Source organism: Scleropages formosus, chromosome 6 (assembly GCF_900964775.1).
Source record: "Scleropages formosus chromosome 6, fSclFor1.1, whole genome shotgun sequence".
In the NCBI taxonomy this organism is placed as follows: Eukaryota; Metazoa; Chordata; class Actinopteri; order Osteoglossiformes; family Osteoglossidae; genus Scleropages; species Scleropages formosus.
The window spans coordinates 16,727,196-16,745,082 of NC_041811.1; the positions used below are offsets into that span (position 1 = coordinate 16,727,196).

A 17,887-nucleotide genomic window follows, 5' to 3' on the forward strand; every position below is an offset into this window, starting at 1 on the left:
GGTATCGACCGTGGGTACTTCGCTGAGGAACAACGGGGCTTGATACCCTAGAACACATTGAAAGGGGGAGACCCCCATAGAGGAGCGGGATAGGGTGTTATGTGCATACTTGGCCCAGGGAAGGAACCGGGATCACTGAGGTTGTCGGTGGCTACAATTACTCCTGAAGAATCGGCCGATGTCCTGATGGAGCCTCTCCACCTGGCCATTTGCTTCGGGGTGGTAATTCGAACACAGTAGGGAGCCTGGGTAGGGGGATTAGATGGCATGCTTTGGAAAAGCAGTCGATTAGGGTCAGGACCACGGTGTTACCTTTGGAGGGAGGCAGATTGACCAGGAAGTCAACTGCCATGTGTGACCAGGGCTGGGTTGGAATCAGGAGGGGTTCCAGCAGGCCTGCGGGCTTCAGGTTGGAGGTTCTTGCCTGGGCACATACGGCACAGGCATCCACGTACTCCTGTATGTCGAATGAGAGCGAAGGCCACCAGATTCGGCCTTGTAGGAGGGCTAGTGTCCGGCGGGTGCCGGGGTGCCCAACGGCTGGGGAATTGTGGGCCCACTGCAGCAGCATCAGCCGTATGCAAATTGGCACATACTCCTTACCCTCTGGTTTATCCGCTGGTCCAGGTGCGGCTTTCTTGCGCAGCCTGGAGATCCTGGAGGAACTGCCATCGCACAGGGGCAACCACACACCCCTCTGGGAGGATGGGCTCGGGTGGGGTTGGCCGCTGGTCCTTCTCGGGGATGTGTGACAGGGCATTGACTTTGGTGTTCTTCGCTCCCGGCCTTTAGGATACGGTAAACCTAAAACTGGTAAAAAATAATGCCCACCTGGCCTGGTGAGCATTCAGTCAGCTTGCAGACTGTAGATACTCCAGGTTTCGATGGTCTGTGAGCACCACAAATGGATGTGCCACCCCCTCTAGCCAGTGGCGCCATTCCTCCAACACCAATTTGATTGCGAGCAACTCCCTGTTGACTATGTCATAATTGCGTTCAGCTGGGGACAGCTTATGTGACATGTATGTGCAAGAGTGTAGCTTTGGGGGAGTCCCTTGCCACTGAGACAACACCACCCCAACCCCTACCACAGTAGCATCTACCTCCACCACGAAAGGCAAAGTGGGGTCGGGATGTCGGAGGATGGGTGTGGTTGTGAACCGCTCCTTGAGATCCTGGAAAGCACATGCTGCTTGATCGTTCCAGGCCAGCTGGGCTGTCTTACTGGAGGTGAGTGCTTTGAGGGGAGAGGCGATGGTGCTAAATCCCCTGATAAAGTGCCTGTGGAAGTTTGTGAAACCCAGGAACCACTGCAGGTTTTTCACGGTTGCTGGTCTGGGCCAGTCCACCACTGCCTGGACTTTCTTCGGGTCCATTGCCACCCCCTCAGTGCTCAACAAGAATCCAAGAAAGGGGACCTGGGTCTGGTGCAACAAACACTTCTCTCCTTTTACGTAGACCCGATTTACCAAGTCGTCTTAGGACTTGTCGTACCTGTTGAATGTGTTGTTCCGGTGAAAGTGAGTATATCAGTGTGTCGTCCAGGTAGACCAGAACACAGTGGTTGACCAGATCTCCCAGTACATGATTCACAAAGGCCTGAAAAACCGACGGCGCGTTCGACAGCCTGAATGGCATGACCGTGTACTCATAGTGCCCTAGGGTGGTGCTGAATGCCATCTTCCATTCATCTCCCTAACTGATCCTGATGAGGTTGTACACGCTCCGCAGGTTCAGCTTCGTGAAAATCTGAGCCCCATGGACCTGTTCTAGTGCGGCGGTGATGAGTGGCCAAGGATGGGGCTATTTGACTGTAATGGCATTTAGACCTCGATAATCAATGAACAGGTGTAGGCCACCGTCTTTTTTCCCGATAAAGAAGAACCCCGCTGCGGCGGGCGTCGTAGATGGCCGAATGATCCCCGAAGCCAATGCCTCGGTTATGTATTTCTGTATTTCCTGCTGCTCAGGCAGGGACAAGAGATATATCCTACCCCTAGGAGGCGAGGTACCTGGCAAACGGTCAATTGCGCAATCCCAAGGCCGATGAGGGGGCAAGGCTGCAGCTTTGCTTTTATTGAAGACCTCCGTGAGGTCTTGATATTCCTGCGGGATCACCACTGGCCTGGCCATCTCGGGGCTCTCGATGAAGGTGGCCCGACACGGGAGAACTAGACAAGTGTTTACGTATCACAGCCCCCACTCCACCAACTCGCCCTTGCTCCATGCGAACACCGGGTCATGACGGGTCAGTCAGGTAAACCCCAGGATGATAGGGGTGTCCGAAGATTGTATCAGAAAGAAAACAATAATTTCCTGATGGCAAACCCCAACTTGTAGGCCGATTGGTTCAGTTCGTGCCTCCACTACACTGGAGAGTAATGGCTGCCCGTCTAGCTCATTGACCCTTACGGGTAAGCCATGGGACCGTGCAAAGGCTGCGTCCATGAAACAGCCCGCGGCCCCTGAATCCATCGCGCGCACGTGGAGTTGATCCCCTCCCCAGGAGAGGACCACGGCTACTGTTAGAAGGTCGAACACAGCTTGGAAGCGTTGTTTGAACAGCTCATAGGTGGTGAGTGTCTGGTTCCCCCAAACTGCTGTGGCCCATTTCAGCACCGGACCAGTCAGCAGGGAAAGCAGGTAGGTAATCTTGTTAATGTCAGTCTGATACGTATGCGGCTGGCTAGCAAATACCAGCTCGCACTGCAGGCATCTGGTCTCTCATTGTACTCGTCAGGCGTAGCCAGCCATGGGTCTATGGTGTACACCGACGGAGTGGGAGCTGATACAGAAACCAGAGCTGAAGGGGGGAGGGGGGAGTTGGCTTCCTCGCTTACCGCTTCCACGATGCCTTTCGCTTGGAGAGCCAGGATGAGTTCCCATAGGGTGTCTGAGTGCTGTTTCAGGGTCTGGTCATGTGAGCCCAGCAGGGCACCCTGGGCGGCGACTGCAGTCTGCAGCCAATCCAGAACCGCTGGGTGCCTTGGCGAGGCGGAACCTTCTGTCATGCCGAAACAATCAAAGCCGGAGCGAAGGTGAGTGGGACCCAATCGCGGGTTCTGTTTAATGAGCAACAAGTCCAAAAGCACGAGACAAGAGCAGTAGTCAGGGACAGGCGTGGGTCAGGTGATGTGCGTTCAGGGATTTGGGGGCAGACAAGGAATGTAGTCGATGAAAACAAAGCAAGGTCAGAAGCCAGGAGAGCAAGATGTAGAATGGACGAGTTTGCTGTAGACATTGGAGACACGGCTGTTCATGAGCGGTTCCTCAATTGGGCGTGGACTCTCGGTCCTTTTAACCCCTGCTGCCTTGATGAGAGGCAGGTGCTGACTGGGTGCATGTGACAGTCAGTGATGTAACATCTGTTATACAGATTAATTTGTTTAGCAGTTATTTAGTTTTCAAGTTGCCTTGCCCAAGGCAGTGTGCAATGTTAAGTTTATATACTAAGCTTTTTCAGTTCTTTATACAGCTGGGTATGTACCTTGTAGGCTACTAGGGTACTGCAGCAGGATTTGAATATAGGTCCGTTAATAGTAAGGCAATAACTCCACCCAGTATACTGTCTGCTTTTGTTCTGTGTTTTTATGCTATCACATTATTCCAGAAGGTCAAGTTTCACCCAGTCACGTAGCATGTACCCACATTTCAAAGTCTCTACTCCGCATGTCATAAAGACCATATGGACCTTTGGCAGTCATCCACATCCTCATTCTCATGTGGTAATTACCTGGAACACCACCAGCTCATCTGCTCATACGCTGAGCCTCGAGGTGTGCACCTGAAACACCCAGCATGGTGACTCATATACTACATTCAGCACTCGTAAGAGTGTGTTCTTAGTACCTCTTGTCTTCACTACTGATTGGTGATTGTGACATTACTGTAAAACATCAGAGAAAAACCAGAGTTTTATGGAATGCACATTAAATACACATCTGAGAAGTTAGTAGACAACAACATAGAATGCAGAATTTCTTCTGAAGAGTGATTTCACAAAGTATCTAGATTAACATTATAATGGGATTCCAATATGAATAATTAGGGATCAGACTGATATTATGATTAATACATTAATAGTAAATAATAAAGTAAGTTACTTTGTTACCTTGATGTGGACATTTTATGCATAAAATTTAAATAAGGATTGTGATTGTGAATTTTCATGAAATTACATTTGAAAACATATCATCAATGAATATCAGCAAAAATGGATATGAACTTTTGTAACTTTAAGTTTTCCAGTTTCAAATTTATATTAATCCAGAAGACAGTCACGATGTCAATGTAATAGGCACCACACACAATAATACAGCATGTGCTAAAATATATCCTACTCTTAAAATAAAGTCGGAGGAACAGAAGGTGAATTTCTTGAACACTACAGCTACAGAACTGACAGGATGCTGATTTTGAACGTGAAGTAATTTTACCTTAGCTGTTTTGGAAGTCAGCTGCATTCAGAAATGTCAAGATCTGAAAGAATTCAAGTGGTGTGAACAAAGGAAGATAGCTGGGTTTTAAAATTCAGTGCTGTAAACAGTGTCCTATAAAAATATTTATTTCATTTTCAAGTAAATTAATAGCAATGGCTTTTTTCTAGGGAACAGAGGCACAATTTATACATCAAAGGATTTATTACCTATAATAAACCTTTCCTTACCACTTTCAGTACCTTTTATATGGTTTGGTGATTCATTTTTGTTTGGTTTGATGATTTCTATTTTATCTATCACTAGTGGACAACTACTTGTAGACACAAATTGTTTAACAGCTTTCTACAGTGCTATGTAAAAGTATTTCCACCCTTTCCAATTTTCTCTATTTTTGCAGCTTTTTTGACTTTTTGATTAGAGGGGGCGCGGTGGCGCAGTGGGTTGGACCACAGTCCTGCTCTCCGGTGGGTCTGGGGTTCAAGTCCTGCTTGGGGTGCCCTGCGACGGACTGGCGTCCCGTCCTGGGTGTGTCCCCTCCCCCTCCGGCCTTACGCCCTGTGTTACCGGGTAGGCTCCGGTTCCCTGTGACCCCGTATGGGACAAGCGGTTCTGAAATGTGTGTGATTTGATGTTTTGGTCTGCTGTATTAGTTTATGAATAGAGTCTTAGAGGGAAAAGTGTGATATTTTTCTGATATTTAATTTTTTGCCTTATTTATAATTAAGTGGTTGATTGTATGGACTTGTAAAACATATTAGATATATACACATCTTTAGCAGACACCCTGTGAACTTTTTGGTAAATGTATGGATAAAATTGGAGCTTGTTGCAGTCATAGAAATATGAAATATCATGTTTGTTACAATTACCGCTTTTATCAAGTTTCCCTGTAATTAAAATAAGATAAGTTTACAAATTCATCCATCCCTTTTCTAATTTGCTCATCTGGTAGGGGGTTTGGAAGCATTACAACTGTGATGACAAAACTTTGATGTTTACTTCTCAATTTATGGCATCTAGCTAAGAAAACTAGGGAAACACTGCAAAGTTTCTATTGGATTTCAACACTGTTAAAATATGCTGTGCCACAGACTTCCAGTCCATTCTATAGTTAAGTTCCATCAGTGTTTACTTTTAATTAGTTTAGCCTGAAATCATTGTAAAAGGAATATTAGCTAAGATGACAACTTATCATACATGATTATCTTGATAGCAAGTAGCAGAAACCAGCAGCACACCCTAAGATTAGCCCCTCTGTAGAGCTGACTGCACAGTCATCTTCATACTGAAATAACATCGGAGGGCTCCCAGAGGAATAAAAAAGGGAGAGATGGAGATGGGGGGGGGGGGGGGGCAGCATTAGTGTCAATTCCACTTCCACTTGTGCAGCATCCAAGACAAAAAGTGGAGAGCACTCCATACCAAGGTGTAAATCTAACTTAAGTTCCTTCAGTAAAGCATCCAGTTCAAACGATACATCTGACTATCAGTGGCAGATGTAAAAGTTCTGCAGTTCTTTATTTAGGGTGAATTTATTCTTTTATTTAACTTGTGTACAGGGCAGGGTGTGCTCCAGTTCAGCACATTTCAGGATGTAATGAGATGAACTGAAGATCTAAATTTGTAAATATGCCATATGTGTAAAGCTAAAAAGTAATTTCCATTTAGTTTTTTCCCTTTCCGAAGCAAATTTCAATTTAGCTGACACTTTTCTGCAGAACAACTTACAATGTCCTATGAAAGAGAGAGAGTACAACGTGTACCCTGCCCGGAACAGGGTCACCAGGACCAACCCCTGGAGCCAGGTCTAGGTGCATTGTTCCCAGGTGAGCGCCTGGTGGCCAGGCAGCCCATGTAACTTGGCCGGGCTCAGCCCGAAAGGGCAACGTGGGGGGGGCCATGTGGGCCCACCACCTACAAGGTCCAACATGGGGGTTGGGTGCAATGCCTTTCAGGCAGCAGGAGGGGGCAGGGTGGTGCGTGACGTTACAGTCCCTTAAGGTTGCAGAGAGGTAAACTTTGACTGTTGTGTGTGCTTATGTACCACACAGCAGTTCAGAGTATTCAACCTTCTTGGACAGAGTGGGTGGGGTTCTGGACAGGGCCCCACTTACGGACTCCATAATCCTTCTGGGTGGGCTTCAATGCTCACATTGGCAGTGACTGGGAAATTTGGAGTGGGGTGATTGGGAAGAACAGCTTGCCGGATCTAAACCTGAATGGTGAAATATTATTGGACTTTTGTGCTAGTCATGGTTTGTCCATAATAAACACCATGTTCGAACACAAGGATGTTCATAAGTATACTTGGTACCAGAGCTCCTTGGGCCAAAGGTCAATGATTGACTTTGTAGTTGTCTCGTCTGACTTGAGGACACATGTTCTGGACACTTCAGTGGAGAGATGTGCGGAGCTGTCAACCAATCACCATCTGGTGATAAGTTGGATCAGATGGTGGGGAAAACTGGCGGACAGACCTAGTAAACCCAAGCGCATAGTGAGGGTGTGCTGGGAACAACTGTCAGAGGACTCTGTCTGGAATGATTTTAATGTCCACCTCCATGAGAACTTCTCCCAAGTCCCAGAGGAGGTAGGGGACATGGAGTCTGAATAGGCCCTTTTCAAAACCTCCATTGTGGAAGCAGCCAGGCGCAGCTGTGGCCAAAAGCTTATGGGTGCCAGTCACAGCAGCAACCCAAGAACCAACTGATGGACACCAGTGGTGAGGGAAGCCGTCAAGCTGAAGAAGGAGGCCTTTAGGGCCTGGTTGGCTCTGGGGATTCCTGACTCAGCATATAGGTACCAGCAGGCAAAAAAAAGAGGCAGCAAAGGCGGTTGCAGAAGCAAAATCCAGAGCATGGAAGGAGTTTGGAGAGGCTATGAAAAATGACTTTCGGTCAACCTTATAGAGGTTCTGGAGAACCATCTAGCAGCTCAGGAGAGGTTGAAGAAGCTTCGCTCAAGCTGTGTTTAGCAAAGGTAGAGAAACTCTGACCTCAAATGAGGACATTGTCGGGAGGTAGAAGGAGCACTTTGAGGAACTCCTAAACCCAAGAGATATGCCTCCCTTACAGCAGTCGGGGCCAGAGGCTTCCAGGGTATCAGAGTCCATTTTCCTGGTAGAAGTCACTGAGGTAGTTGGAAAGCTCCACAGTGGCAAAGCACCAGGGGTGGATGAGATTCACCCGGAACTGCTTAAGGCCCTAGATGTTGTGGGGCTGTCATGACTGACACGCCTCTGTAATGTTGCATGAACCTCGAGGACCGTCCCTTTGGATTGGCAAACAGGGGTGGTAGTCCCTATCTTTAAGAAAGGGCACCGGAGAGTGTGTGCCAACTATCAGGGTGTCACACTTCTCAGCCTCCCTGGAAAGTCTATGCCAGGGTGATGGAAAGGAGGCTCCGGCCGATAGTTGAACCTCGGACTGAAGAGGAACAATGCAAATTCTGCCATGGCCATATTACAGCAAACCAGCTTTTTACCCTCTCACAGATAACTGAGGGGGCATCGGAGTTCGCTAATCCAGTCTACATGTGTTTTGTGGACTTGGAGAAGGCCTACGACCATGTTCCCTGAGAAATTCTCTGCGAGGTGCTTCGGGAGTATAGGGTGCTGGGGTCACTATTGCGGGCCATTCGGTCTCTGTACACATGGAGCGAGAGCTGTGTCCGCATACTCAACGTTAAGTCAAGCCCGTTCAATGTGGGAGTTGGACTCCGCCAAGGTCGTGCCTTGTCACTTTTTGCGGATGATGATGTCCTTTTGGCACTGCCACATGGATGCCTCCAGCATGCACTGGAATGGTTTGCAACCGAGTGTAAAGTGGTTGGTATGAGGATCAGCACCTCCAGTCTTAGTCCATGGTTCTCTCATGGAAAAGGATGGCATGCCACCTTCAGGTAAGGGAAGAGAACTTGCCCCAGGTGGAGGAGTTTAAGTATCTTGGGGTCTTGTTCATGAGTGAGGGGAGAAGGGAACATGAGATCAGCTGCAGACTGGGAGCAGCGGAAGCAGTAATGCAGTTGCTGTACCAGACTGTAGTGGTGAAGTGGGTGCTGAGCCATAAGGCAAGCTCTCTATTTACCAGTCAGTCTACATCCATACCCTTACCTATGGTCATGGACTCTGGGCAATGACCGAAAGAATAAGATCACGGATTCAAGTGGCTGAACTGAGTTTTCTCCACACGGTGCTAGGACTTACTCTCTGTGACAGGGTGAGGAGTTCGGCCATCTGGGAGGAACTCAGAGCTGCTTCTCCTCCCCATTGAGAGGAGCCAGTTGACTTGGTTTGAGCATCTGATAAGGATGCCCCCTAGGCGCCTCCCTTTGGAGGTATACCAAGCGCAGCCCACTGGGACGAGGCCCCGAGGTTGGCCCAGGACACGCTGGAGAGATTATATCTCAAGGTTGGCCTGGGAGTGGCTGGGGATCCCTTGGGTTGAGCTGGAGGAAGTTGCGAAGGACAGGGATGGTTGGACTTCTCTGCCCCCCCTACTGCCACCGCTACCCTAAATGGACAAGTGGTCAGGAAAATGGAATGGAACTTACAATGTTATGGTCACAATTATTACAGTTACAAACTTATAATTATTTACCCATTTATAGAGCTGGGTAATTTGTACCAGAGCAGTTCAGGGTAATTATCCTTGCTTAAGGGTACTATAGTCAGAGGTAGGGAATTGAACCTACAACCTTTAGATTTAAAGACAGCAATTCCAACCACTATGCTATCAGCTGTCCCAAAAGCTGTGTTTTAAGCAATTAACAACCTAGAACAATTCAGGGTAAGTACCTTGCTAGATAGGATTTGAACCTGCAACCTCCTGATTCAGAGAGGGATGCACTAGAGACTGTGATACTTGATAGCCCCATTTAGTATAGTTTTTACCCGCTCACTGATAAAGCTTAATCTAGGCTTTTAGTGTCATAAGAAAAATGCTATTAATTCTTTTAAAATAAAGAAATGAACGGCAAATATTTGTGTAACACAAAGCCCACAGTTGTACTGGAAATGTGTGGGTATTTGTCAGAGCTTAGGGGTTTTTACCAGTTGCATTTAACACAAATTTTGGAACACCACACAAATTTCTTTTCTCTGGCAAAACAAACCTTTCCAAATATTCTTTGCCTTATTTTTTGTTTGGAGTTTTTACTTGTTTATAAGGGGCAGCTTATTCATAAAAAGTAATTTGAAATGATAATTCCATCAATATAATCTTCTGCATCCTCAGAATGACATTATCACACAAAGACTCAGTGCTGACATATGGTTGCCATGACATGCAGCCCAGAAGGCTTAAAAACACACTACAAACTGTCTGCAGTGCCAAAGTTTATTTTATGATTATGTTTTAGTCACGTCTAATGCACTGAGGTTTCAGCTGGCATCATTAAAGAACAAGAAGATGGAACAATGTTTATTTTTTACAGGCTAAATTTAAAAAAATAAATAAAAATAAGACACTACTGTTCTGTATTCTGAGATGTATGTCAAAGTAATTTTATATCCCACAAAGTGAAGGTTGTGACAGTCACTTTTTGGAGGCAAGATAAACACAAGCTGCTAGGACACAAATCACTTTTCTTCCCCTTGTTTGAAAATTAATTTCTCGCAGTGGGAAATGACAGGTTTTCTAACACAAGAAAACTACTTTTGTGAAGTAGTGTGGTGTTGATCCATTGTACTTAATACAATGTATGCAGAAAACACTTCACATGGATTCCATAGATGAAACGTCTGTTTCTGACTTTTCACCAGTTAAAGTGAAGGTGCTTCGTTGCTTTGAATTCTGTCATAGCTGGTCTGCTTTTATGAGCTTCTAATCTGTGCATAAGGGGTAGAGTATAAATCATACACCCCGCATTAAGTTCTTTTCAAATTGCCAGTTTACTCTGAATGGATGCTGTGAATTGAATTTCATAATGTAAATGTGCAAAAAATTGTACATTATATGATATTCATATACAAAAGTGAGTATTAGGCTGCCATTGTGGCATGTCTGCATGTATTTCAGTTAAAATGAAAAGAAAAACGTATCTCGGGTTATAATGGCATTTCAGCCTTTTTCCTCTGTCCATGATTTCATTTGTGCTGCAACCAAGATATTCTTTGTTGTGCTGTCAGAACAAATGGGATGGTTGATTTGATTTCCATTCAAATAACATTCTTAAATCTGACATTTCAAATGGCCCATTTGGTCAAACAAAGTAACACTACATTTCTGAACTTATTCGTCCTATTTACATTCAGCATTTGTAGACTATTAGCACTGTATTAATGTCAGTTGCACGTAAGTATTTATAAGGTTAACCACAGTATTTGCTAAATATAGCAGTCTGTTCAACCAAATGGCAAAATGTCAAGTGCTGTATTGCAGAAAGGTTTTACTGGGCAAGGTTGCATTTTCAACTGCAGTCCAAGAGACATACGGTGTATGTTTGCGTCATATTTTTTTATGTGCTCATAACTGAACACGGAAGCAAAGATTTGTCCCGCTCATTTGCATAAGAAGCAAATAATACTGATTTGTACTCAACAAAGTTAAGCAAATAGACAAAATGATATGAAACTGCACAGAAAGGAAACCCATTTGAGATAATCTATTAGCATCTGAAATACTATGAAGAGACATTAGGAATGGTATATTCCCCCATACAGTGCATAAATTAGAGCTACCATGTCTTAAACAAAAACACATGGAGTCAGACAGACAGGATCAGGAGAAACTGTTCAAGTCTAAAGTAGAGCTGAGATTAAACAGTCCCAATGTGTCATGTTAAAATAGGTGCATCTTGAAGAGGCATTTTAAAGTAAGGAGTGTTTTGGTAAGTGTTATTGTAGGCATTGTTTAAGAAGAGCAAATTGTGCTATAATGCAGCAGGAGTCCTTGTGAATGTACACATAGCTACCTGACAACAGGAACTATTTTCTGCATCCTCTGAGCCTGTGTCAGTGTCATCTAAAACAGTAATGACAGTGTGTAGGTAAATTGCAATTAAAGTAATTACGATGGGTAAATCCAACTGCAAGCTGCAAAATAAACAGACAAAAATAACTGCAACACTTGCTGTGCTAGTAATACTAACAAAATATGTAATTATTTTCACTGTCTTCAGTTGATTTTAAACATTTTTCTACCACACCTCATCTTTTCTGTTGTTAACTCATTAGAGTTGCAACAGTGTGAATTAACTGGTGATTCACATTCAAGTCATAATTTGTTGGTATTTATGGTAAAGCTGGAGAAGCACAAAGTCCCTTTCAGTATATTTTCACCCAACAGCTATTTACCATATTATGAGGAAACTGATTGTTACAATGGTGATGTTTTGTCAAATCAAAGCTCAACATTTTAATGGTTACACTAGATATACTATTTTGACAGTGTTGATATGATTATGTAAACATATACTTTCTATATAGACTGTAAGCATTTTTTCGATGATAAAACCATGACTTTTGGTCCAGATGATTACTGGAAGAGGGAGGTGATTTATAACTGGTGAAACATAAGGAGAAATTGGATTTAAGCAAAAAAAAAAAAAAACATTGTTTAGGGGTAAGAGAATAAAAAGGCAAACACATAAAAACTGGATATGAGCAAAACAATTCATATTTGCCAGAAGTCCTCCCATCTGCGTCCTCCATGTTAACAGATGAAATGCATAAAATATGACAGCTATCCAGCGAAGACTAGGGAACATTATAACACAATGTGCCCACTTATGATTTGCAATGTATTCTGATTAGTTCTGATAAACATTCAAATACATCTTATTAATTTTATAGTTGGATAAAGACTGAAGAAACACAACTAGTCAACTAATTATGCAGCATATGTGTTTAAGAACATGAATTTCAAATCTTATTTCTTCCAAATAATATGCATTTCATGGACATTTACTTCTCATATGTTTTTCATATTGGCAGTGCATTAAGAAATGACCATAATGCATGTTCTGCTGGTCTTGTGCCATACAAGTGATGTGTGCAACATGCATTCCCGGGTCCTCTGTGTAGAACTCTCTCTTTGCTGTCCTCATTCATCCAGGTTATTGCTAAATAGGCCGATAAATTCTTTAAGCATGATTAATATTGGTCCCTCAGCATTATGTCTGTTGTGCTAATGCATACAATCTCCACGGTAAGCAGTTTTTCTCCTTTCTGAAGGCAATCCTTGTACTTGTTGTTTTGGCAGTACCATGCTTTCTTTCCTCTCCTCGACTGATGCACTTGTTTATGCATAATTTGCATGCAGGTCCTTGCATTTTCTGTGTGTCCTACTCTATTACAACATGTATTGTAAGGATTGGTATGTTTTCCTCAGCCTTCTTATTCTCTTAACATATTGTTTGAAGCACCAGATTTGCTTTTTAATACTTCCTATTTTCTTTGAAAACCCATATGAGATCTGAAACCAGCAACAAAACTTGGTGAGATTTTAATGAGCTCAAAGCTTGATTTGTTTCCTCTGGGTGCTCTGATTTCTTATCACACCCCAAAGACATGTTACAGGTTGAGTGGTGATTCTAAATTGACTTTTGTCTTTGTATTTATAAATTAATTCGTACATTTAATAATAAATGCAATAATAAATTAAAGTTAATCATTTAGTAGTACATTTATTTATAAATCCTATCCAGGGTGTATCTTCCCTCACACCCTATGCTGCTGGGACAAGCCGTTGATGAAAATTTGTGGGGGATGGAATGGTGAATTGTTTAGCATGTGCTTGCATCGTACTATGGTACATGTTCTGTATTTAGATAGCTATAAATTTATTGATCTTAGGTACTTTTTCCAAATGTATATAGAGTGTTCTGTATGTACTGTATATCTCCCCCCTTGTAATTTAAACCCCTTTGTTAGAGTCCAGGGACCGACACATGCCTACAAGGCTGCAGCCATGTGATATGTAATGAATTTCATATGTTAGGTGTCCATCCATTCCGTCTTGCTATTGGATGCATGGATCAGGCAGATACTTCAGAAAGAAAAAGTTTAAGAGTTTAAGAAAGAGGGGCTCAGGAGACTGCAAAAGTTCTTGGCAATGTCACTTGACGGTGGTAATTATTTAGGCTTCAGATCTTCTTGAGTGCTTTTAAATTGTTTCATATTTTATCTCTATGTAAATATTATCAGCAGAGAGGGCAGTAAATCAGAAGAAAAAAATGTCTAACTCAGAGAAGAGGATGCCTTGATGTGGAGGGTCAATTTGTTGTTAAATTAGCATGAACATTTAAAGCATTTGATGTGCACATTGATCCTGTCATATTTACTAGGTGCTTTTCTCCAAAGCAATTTCCAATGAACTCTATGTAGTGTTATCAGCCCACACACCTTATTCACCAAGGTGACTTACACTGCTAGATACACTACTTACAATGGGTCACTCATACATACATCAGTGGAACACACTCTCTCTGTCACTCACACACTATGGGGGAACATGAACAGCATGTCTTGGGACTGTGGGAGGAAACCAGAGCATCTGGCAGAAACCTACACAGGGAACATGTAAACTCCCCACAGACTGAGCAGGGATCAAACCCATGTCCTTTCACACCACGCAGGCACTGTGAGACAGCAGCACTACTCACTATGCCACCGTGCTACCTGTATAGTGTTCAAGGTTCCATTCCCAAGTGACCAATCTTTAATTGACAATCAGAAGTTGCATTCAATCACTCCAGAAGTTTCAAGAAATCGTGTTAAAGTTTCTTTGTGCTCTTTTCAGACATTTCAGAAATGTGTGTCATGTTAATTAGACAAATGTTCAGAAATGAATATTGAATATTGGCACAACTTTGAGATAATGAAAAGAGTAAAGATACATTTTTGTATATTACTGCATGGCTGGAAATTAAGTCAGATAACAAAATTAATTTTAAAAGTTGAAGGGACTTTTATTAATACATTTCACTGTAGATGTGCAAGACACATTTATATTGTGTTTAGTCTTTTGGCAGGGGTTGGTGTCCCCATTCAGGCAGCAGGTAGAGGTGGTTTGGGTCATTGCTTTGCAATCGAAATGATCCTTGCTCAAATATCACTCTTTGAGTTAATTAGTTACCATGATTGACAATAAAAATACTCTGCTGCTTAAACAGTTAAGTCATTGCAGGCTGCCTTTGTAACACTACTAGCCAAATTAGAAAAATGTGTCAGATACTTCATCATAATCAGGGAGTAGTTCTGAATTTGCGGTGGAAGTTGGACAGCATTAAGCTCTGTATCTATGCCTTTAGAATGAATTGGCTGAGGTAGGTTTAGTCGGTCAGGGCTCTAATAGCTTTCCTTTCAAATTGTGAATGAGAAATTTATAACTTAGATGCAGATAAAAGATCATTTTTGTTAACTTGATCTGTTTTCTTTAGTGGTGTTTTGCCAATTTGCTGGTCTAGCAAATCCAAAACTGTATATGCTAGCAGAAACAACAAATGGCTGGAAACAACATTGTTGCTTTTTCTTTTTCATCATATGAATATTTATAGCTTAAATTTATCTGGCAAAATAACCTTGCAAAAAAATGTATTGAATTAAATACGTAAATTTGATAAAATATTAATCGTTTTCTTGGATAGAAGAAATGTGCATCATTTCCAACTGGTTATACACAGTATAGTCACAGGGATAATGTAGTACATTATTGGTCTGCTTCTTTGTTGAACGTCCTGATTTGGTTTTTACAGGAAATGTAATAGATGCTCTGCTGTTTTACTAAATGAGTTACACAAAATTACTTGAACATGATCTAAAATTCTATTTTTTCTGTCCACTTATTTTTTTAATTTATTCTTAAGCCATTGCGTGAAGTTGTCCTGTGTCCAGTACGACTGCATAGCTTCAATAATTGAAAATGCTAAACAGCTGTTCTACAAAAAGATTACTTTGATTACGATTTCTAAACCTTAATTGTCACTCTGCCGAAGATTAGCAGCTTTATAAAGAGGTTTATATAACCATGTTCCAATGATACCTTGTGATCATAATACCTTGACGAAAACAGATGGTTGTCATCTGAAAAAAGTAGTTTGTCATCCTCATCTCTTTGGATTTTTTTGTTAGCTGTTTATATACTGGCACTGATGGTAACAAAAGATATTTGGCCTTGTCTGATGAAAAGTTGTTAGAGCAAACAGAGATGGCATTTTACTACATCTAAATAAAGGGAAAGCAATTTCCTGTTAATGGATGTAAATTGTATCTCTCTCTGACACGTAAATCATCCTTTTGGCAAACAAAAAAGCACACGCTCTTCCTTTCTGTTGTCAAGGAACCTAAAGCTGTCTGTAGGTTTATGAAACATCTGATAATTTTATAAGGGACTGCCAAGGGTGCAGCATGAAATTAAATAGTCAGAAGCTTCAGTTTTTAGCACTGAAGATCCATGATTGCTTCCAACATGGCAAAGAAACTGAAAAAGACTTTTGTTTGAATGATTCATTCTGATGTCGTGCTTTAGCATTAAACCTCACATTATTGTTTAAGTGAACATTTATTATGTAATTATGAAAAAGAACAATGCAGTGAAAATTATAGTTACATAACAAGGCTGTACACTCCAACCCAAAGTTGTGTAGTGGAGTTTTGAGAGGAGAGGATGGATCCTTTAAACAAAAAGTTCCAGGGTGTCTATATCAAATGAGTTTGAAAAATGTGTTTTCTTGAAACTTTTCTTGATTTGTAGTAACTGTGATTCATATCTTTCCTTACAGAAAACTGTGATGAGCAGCTCGTTTCAGCATTGCCGCAGATTTCGTTCTACAGCTCGTCCCAGTTCTCCAACAGTCATAGTCCTGGTTTTGCCAAGCTCAACAGGAGAGATGGTGCGTATTTTCAAGTTCTCTTGGCTTTAAAGAACCTGGAGTAAGAGCTGTTTGTTTTTGCCGTTCTGTGACTAATGGCTAGCATTTGGTTAAATGTCTAAGCTTATTGATTTTTTGAATAAACCGTATTATTCATTATCTGTAACCACCTTTCCATTACTATGTCGCAGCGATCTAAAGCCTATCCTGGAAGCATAGGGCATGAGGCAGGGTGCACCCTGAGCAGGATGCCAGTCTGTCACTGGGTAGCCACATACGCATTCATTCACTCCCACATTCACACGCTGAGGGAAATTCAGAGTCACCAGTACACCTGAAACTCGTCTTAGGACAGTGGAAGGAAGCTGGGGCACCTGGACACAAATACAGGGAAGGAAAATAAATAAATAAAATAAATAAATAAAAAAATGTTCTTGTTGTTGTTTTGTTTATTTTTGAAATTATCAGAATTGATATGGGGGAAAGTCAGTGGCACAGCAGGTAGTGCTACTGCTTCACATCATTTCAGCTGCTCAGGTGTGGGTTCAGATCCTGCTTAGTCCGTGTGGAGTTTGCATGCTCTCCCTCGGTCTGTTTGGGTTTCCTCTGGGTGCTCTGGTTTCTGTTCAAAGGCATGCAGTTCAGGTGAACTGGTGATGCTAAGTTGCCTGTAGTGTGTGAATGGATAAGCGTGTCTGGCTACCCCGTGATCAACTGGTAGCCTGCCCAGGGAGTATCCTCAACTCAGTCTTCTGTCCCGTAATCATGGGATAGGCTCTGGACTGCTGTGACTCTGCCCAAGACAAGTGGTTATTGAAAATGATGTTGATGGATGAGCATTATTACTGTTACCACCTGGAAGGGATGTTTAAAATATATGTGGCAAATATGAATATTAGACACGGGATCAAGGCAGTGAAATTTGTGTCATTAAATAACCTCCCTTTGGCTTGTTGGACTTAAGTCCCAAAACAATTTTTAAAATTCAGAGGAAATATCTCCCATCATAAAAAATAAGCATCATCCTTTGCCCCTCTCTGAGTTACATTAGTCTGTAAAAGCAAAATTTACTGCAAGATCTTCTTACATGTGAAGGGATATCGCAAGGCCGGACGAGTGTGCTGTTATTTCTGCTTACTGTATTGCTGCAGGAACAATTCTCATCTCATAGTTCACTGCTATTGAAAGCCAGGGACACAAGCAGCTGGGGAATTTTCTTCCCAAAATAATTTGCAGCATGGTGGAAATGCCTATATTTTCAATTTAAAATACTACTGTACAATTCCTTTAGCAGCCGCTGCCATGTAGTAGTAAATATTATATATTTACTACTACATGTGCTAGTAAATAGAATTCTGAAGTACCCCTTGTTTTCTATTATGATTTTCTATATGTAATACAGATATCTAAGTGAATGTGCTGCACTGCGCATCATAATTGAAACACAAATCTTGGCAAAGGTAGCCAGCTCAGTATTGCTGGAAAACAGAATCTTCTGTTGCCAGGCAGGAAGTTTTATGTATTTATTAATGGAAGTGTTTATCAGCACAGAATTTGATAAGGAAAATGAGTTTTTATACAACTTGCTTAAACTTTTAAGTATGTAAAAAGGCGTTCGTTCACCCTTCACATGCTCA

General features: G+C 42.4%; 1 protein-coding gene across 1 annotated transcript in view; it reads left to right on the forward strand.

Annotated features, from left to right (window-relative positions):
- Window positions 1-17,887, forward strand: part of cntnap3 (contactin associated protein family member 3) — a 90,547-nt gene that overhangs the window by 14,782 nt on the left and 57,878 nt on the right. Inside the window, exon 2 of the mRNA XM_018736679.2 lies at window positions 16,161-16,271. Coding sequence (XP_018592195.1) covers window positions 16,161-16,271 — 111 coding nt within the window. The remainder of the gene's footprint in view (window positions 1-16,160; window positions 16,272-17,887) is intronic.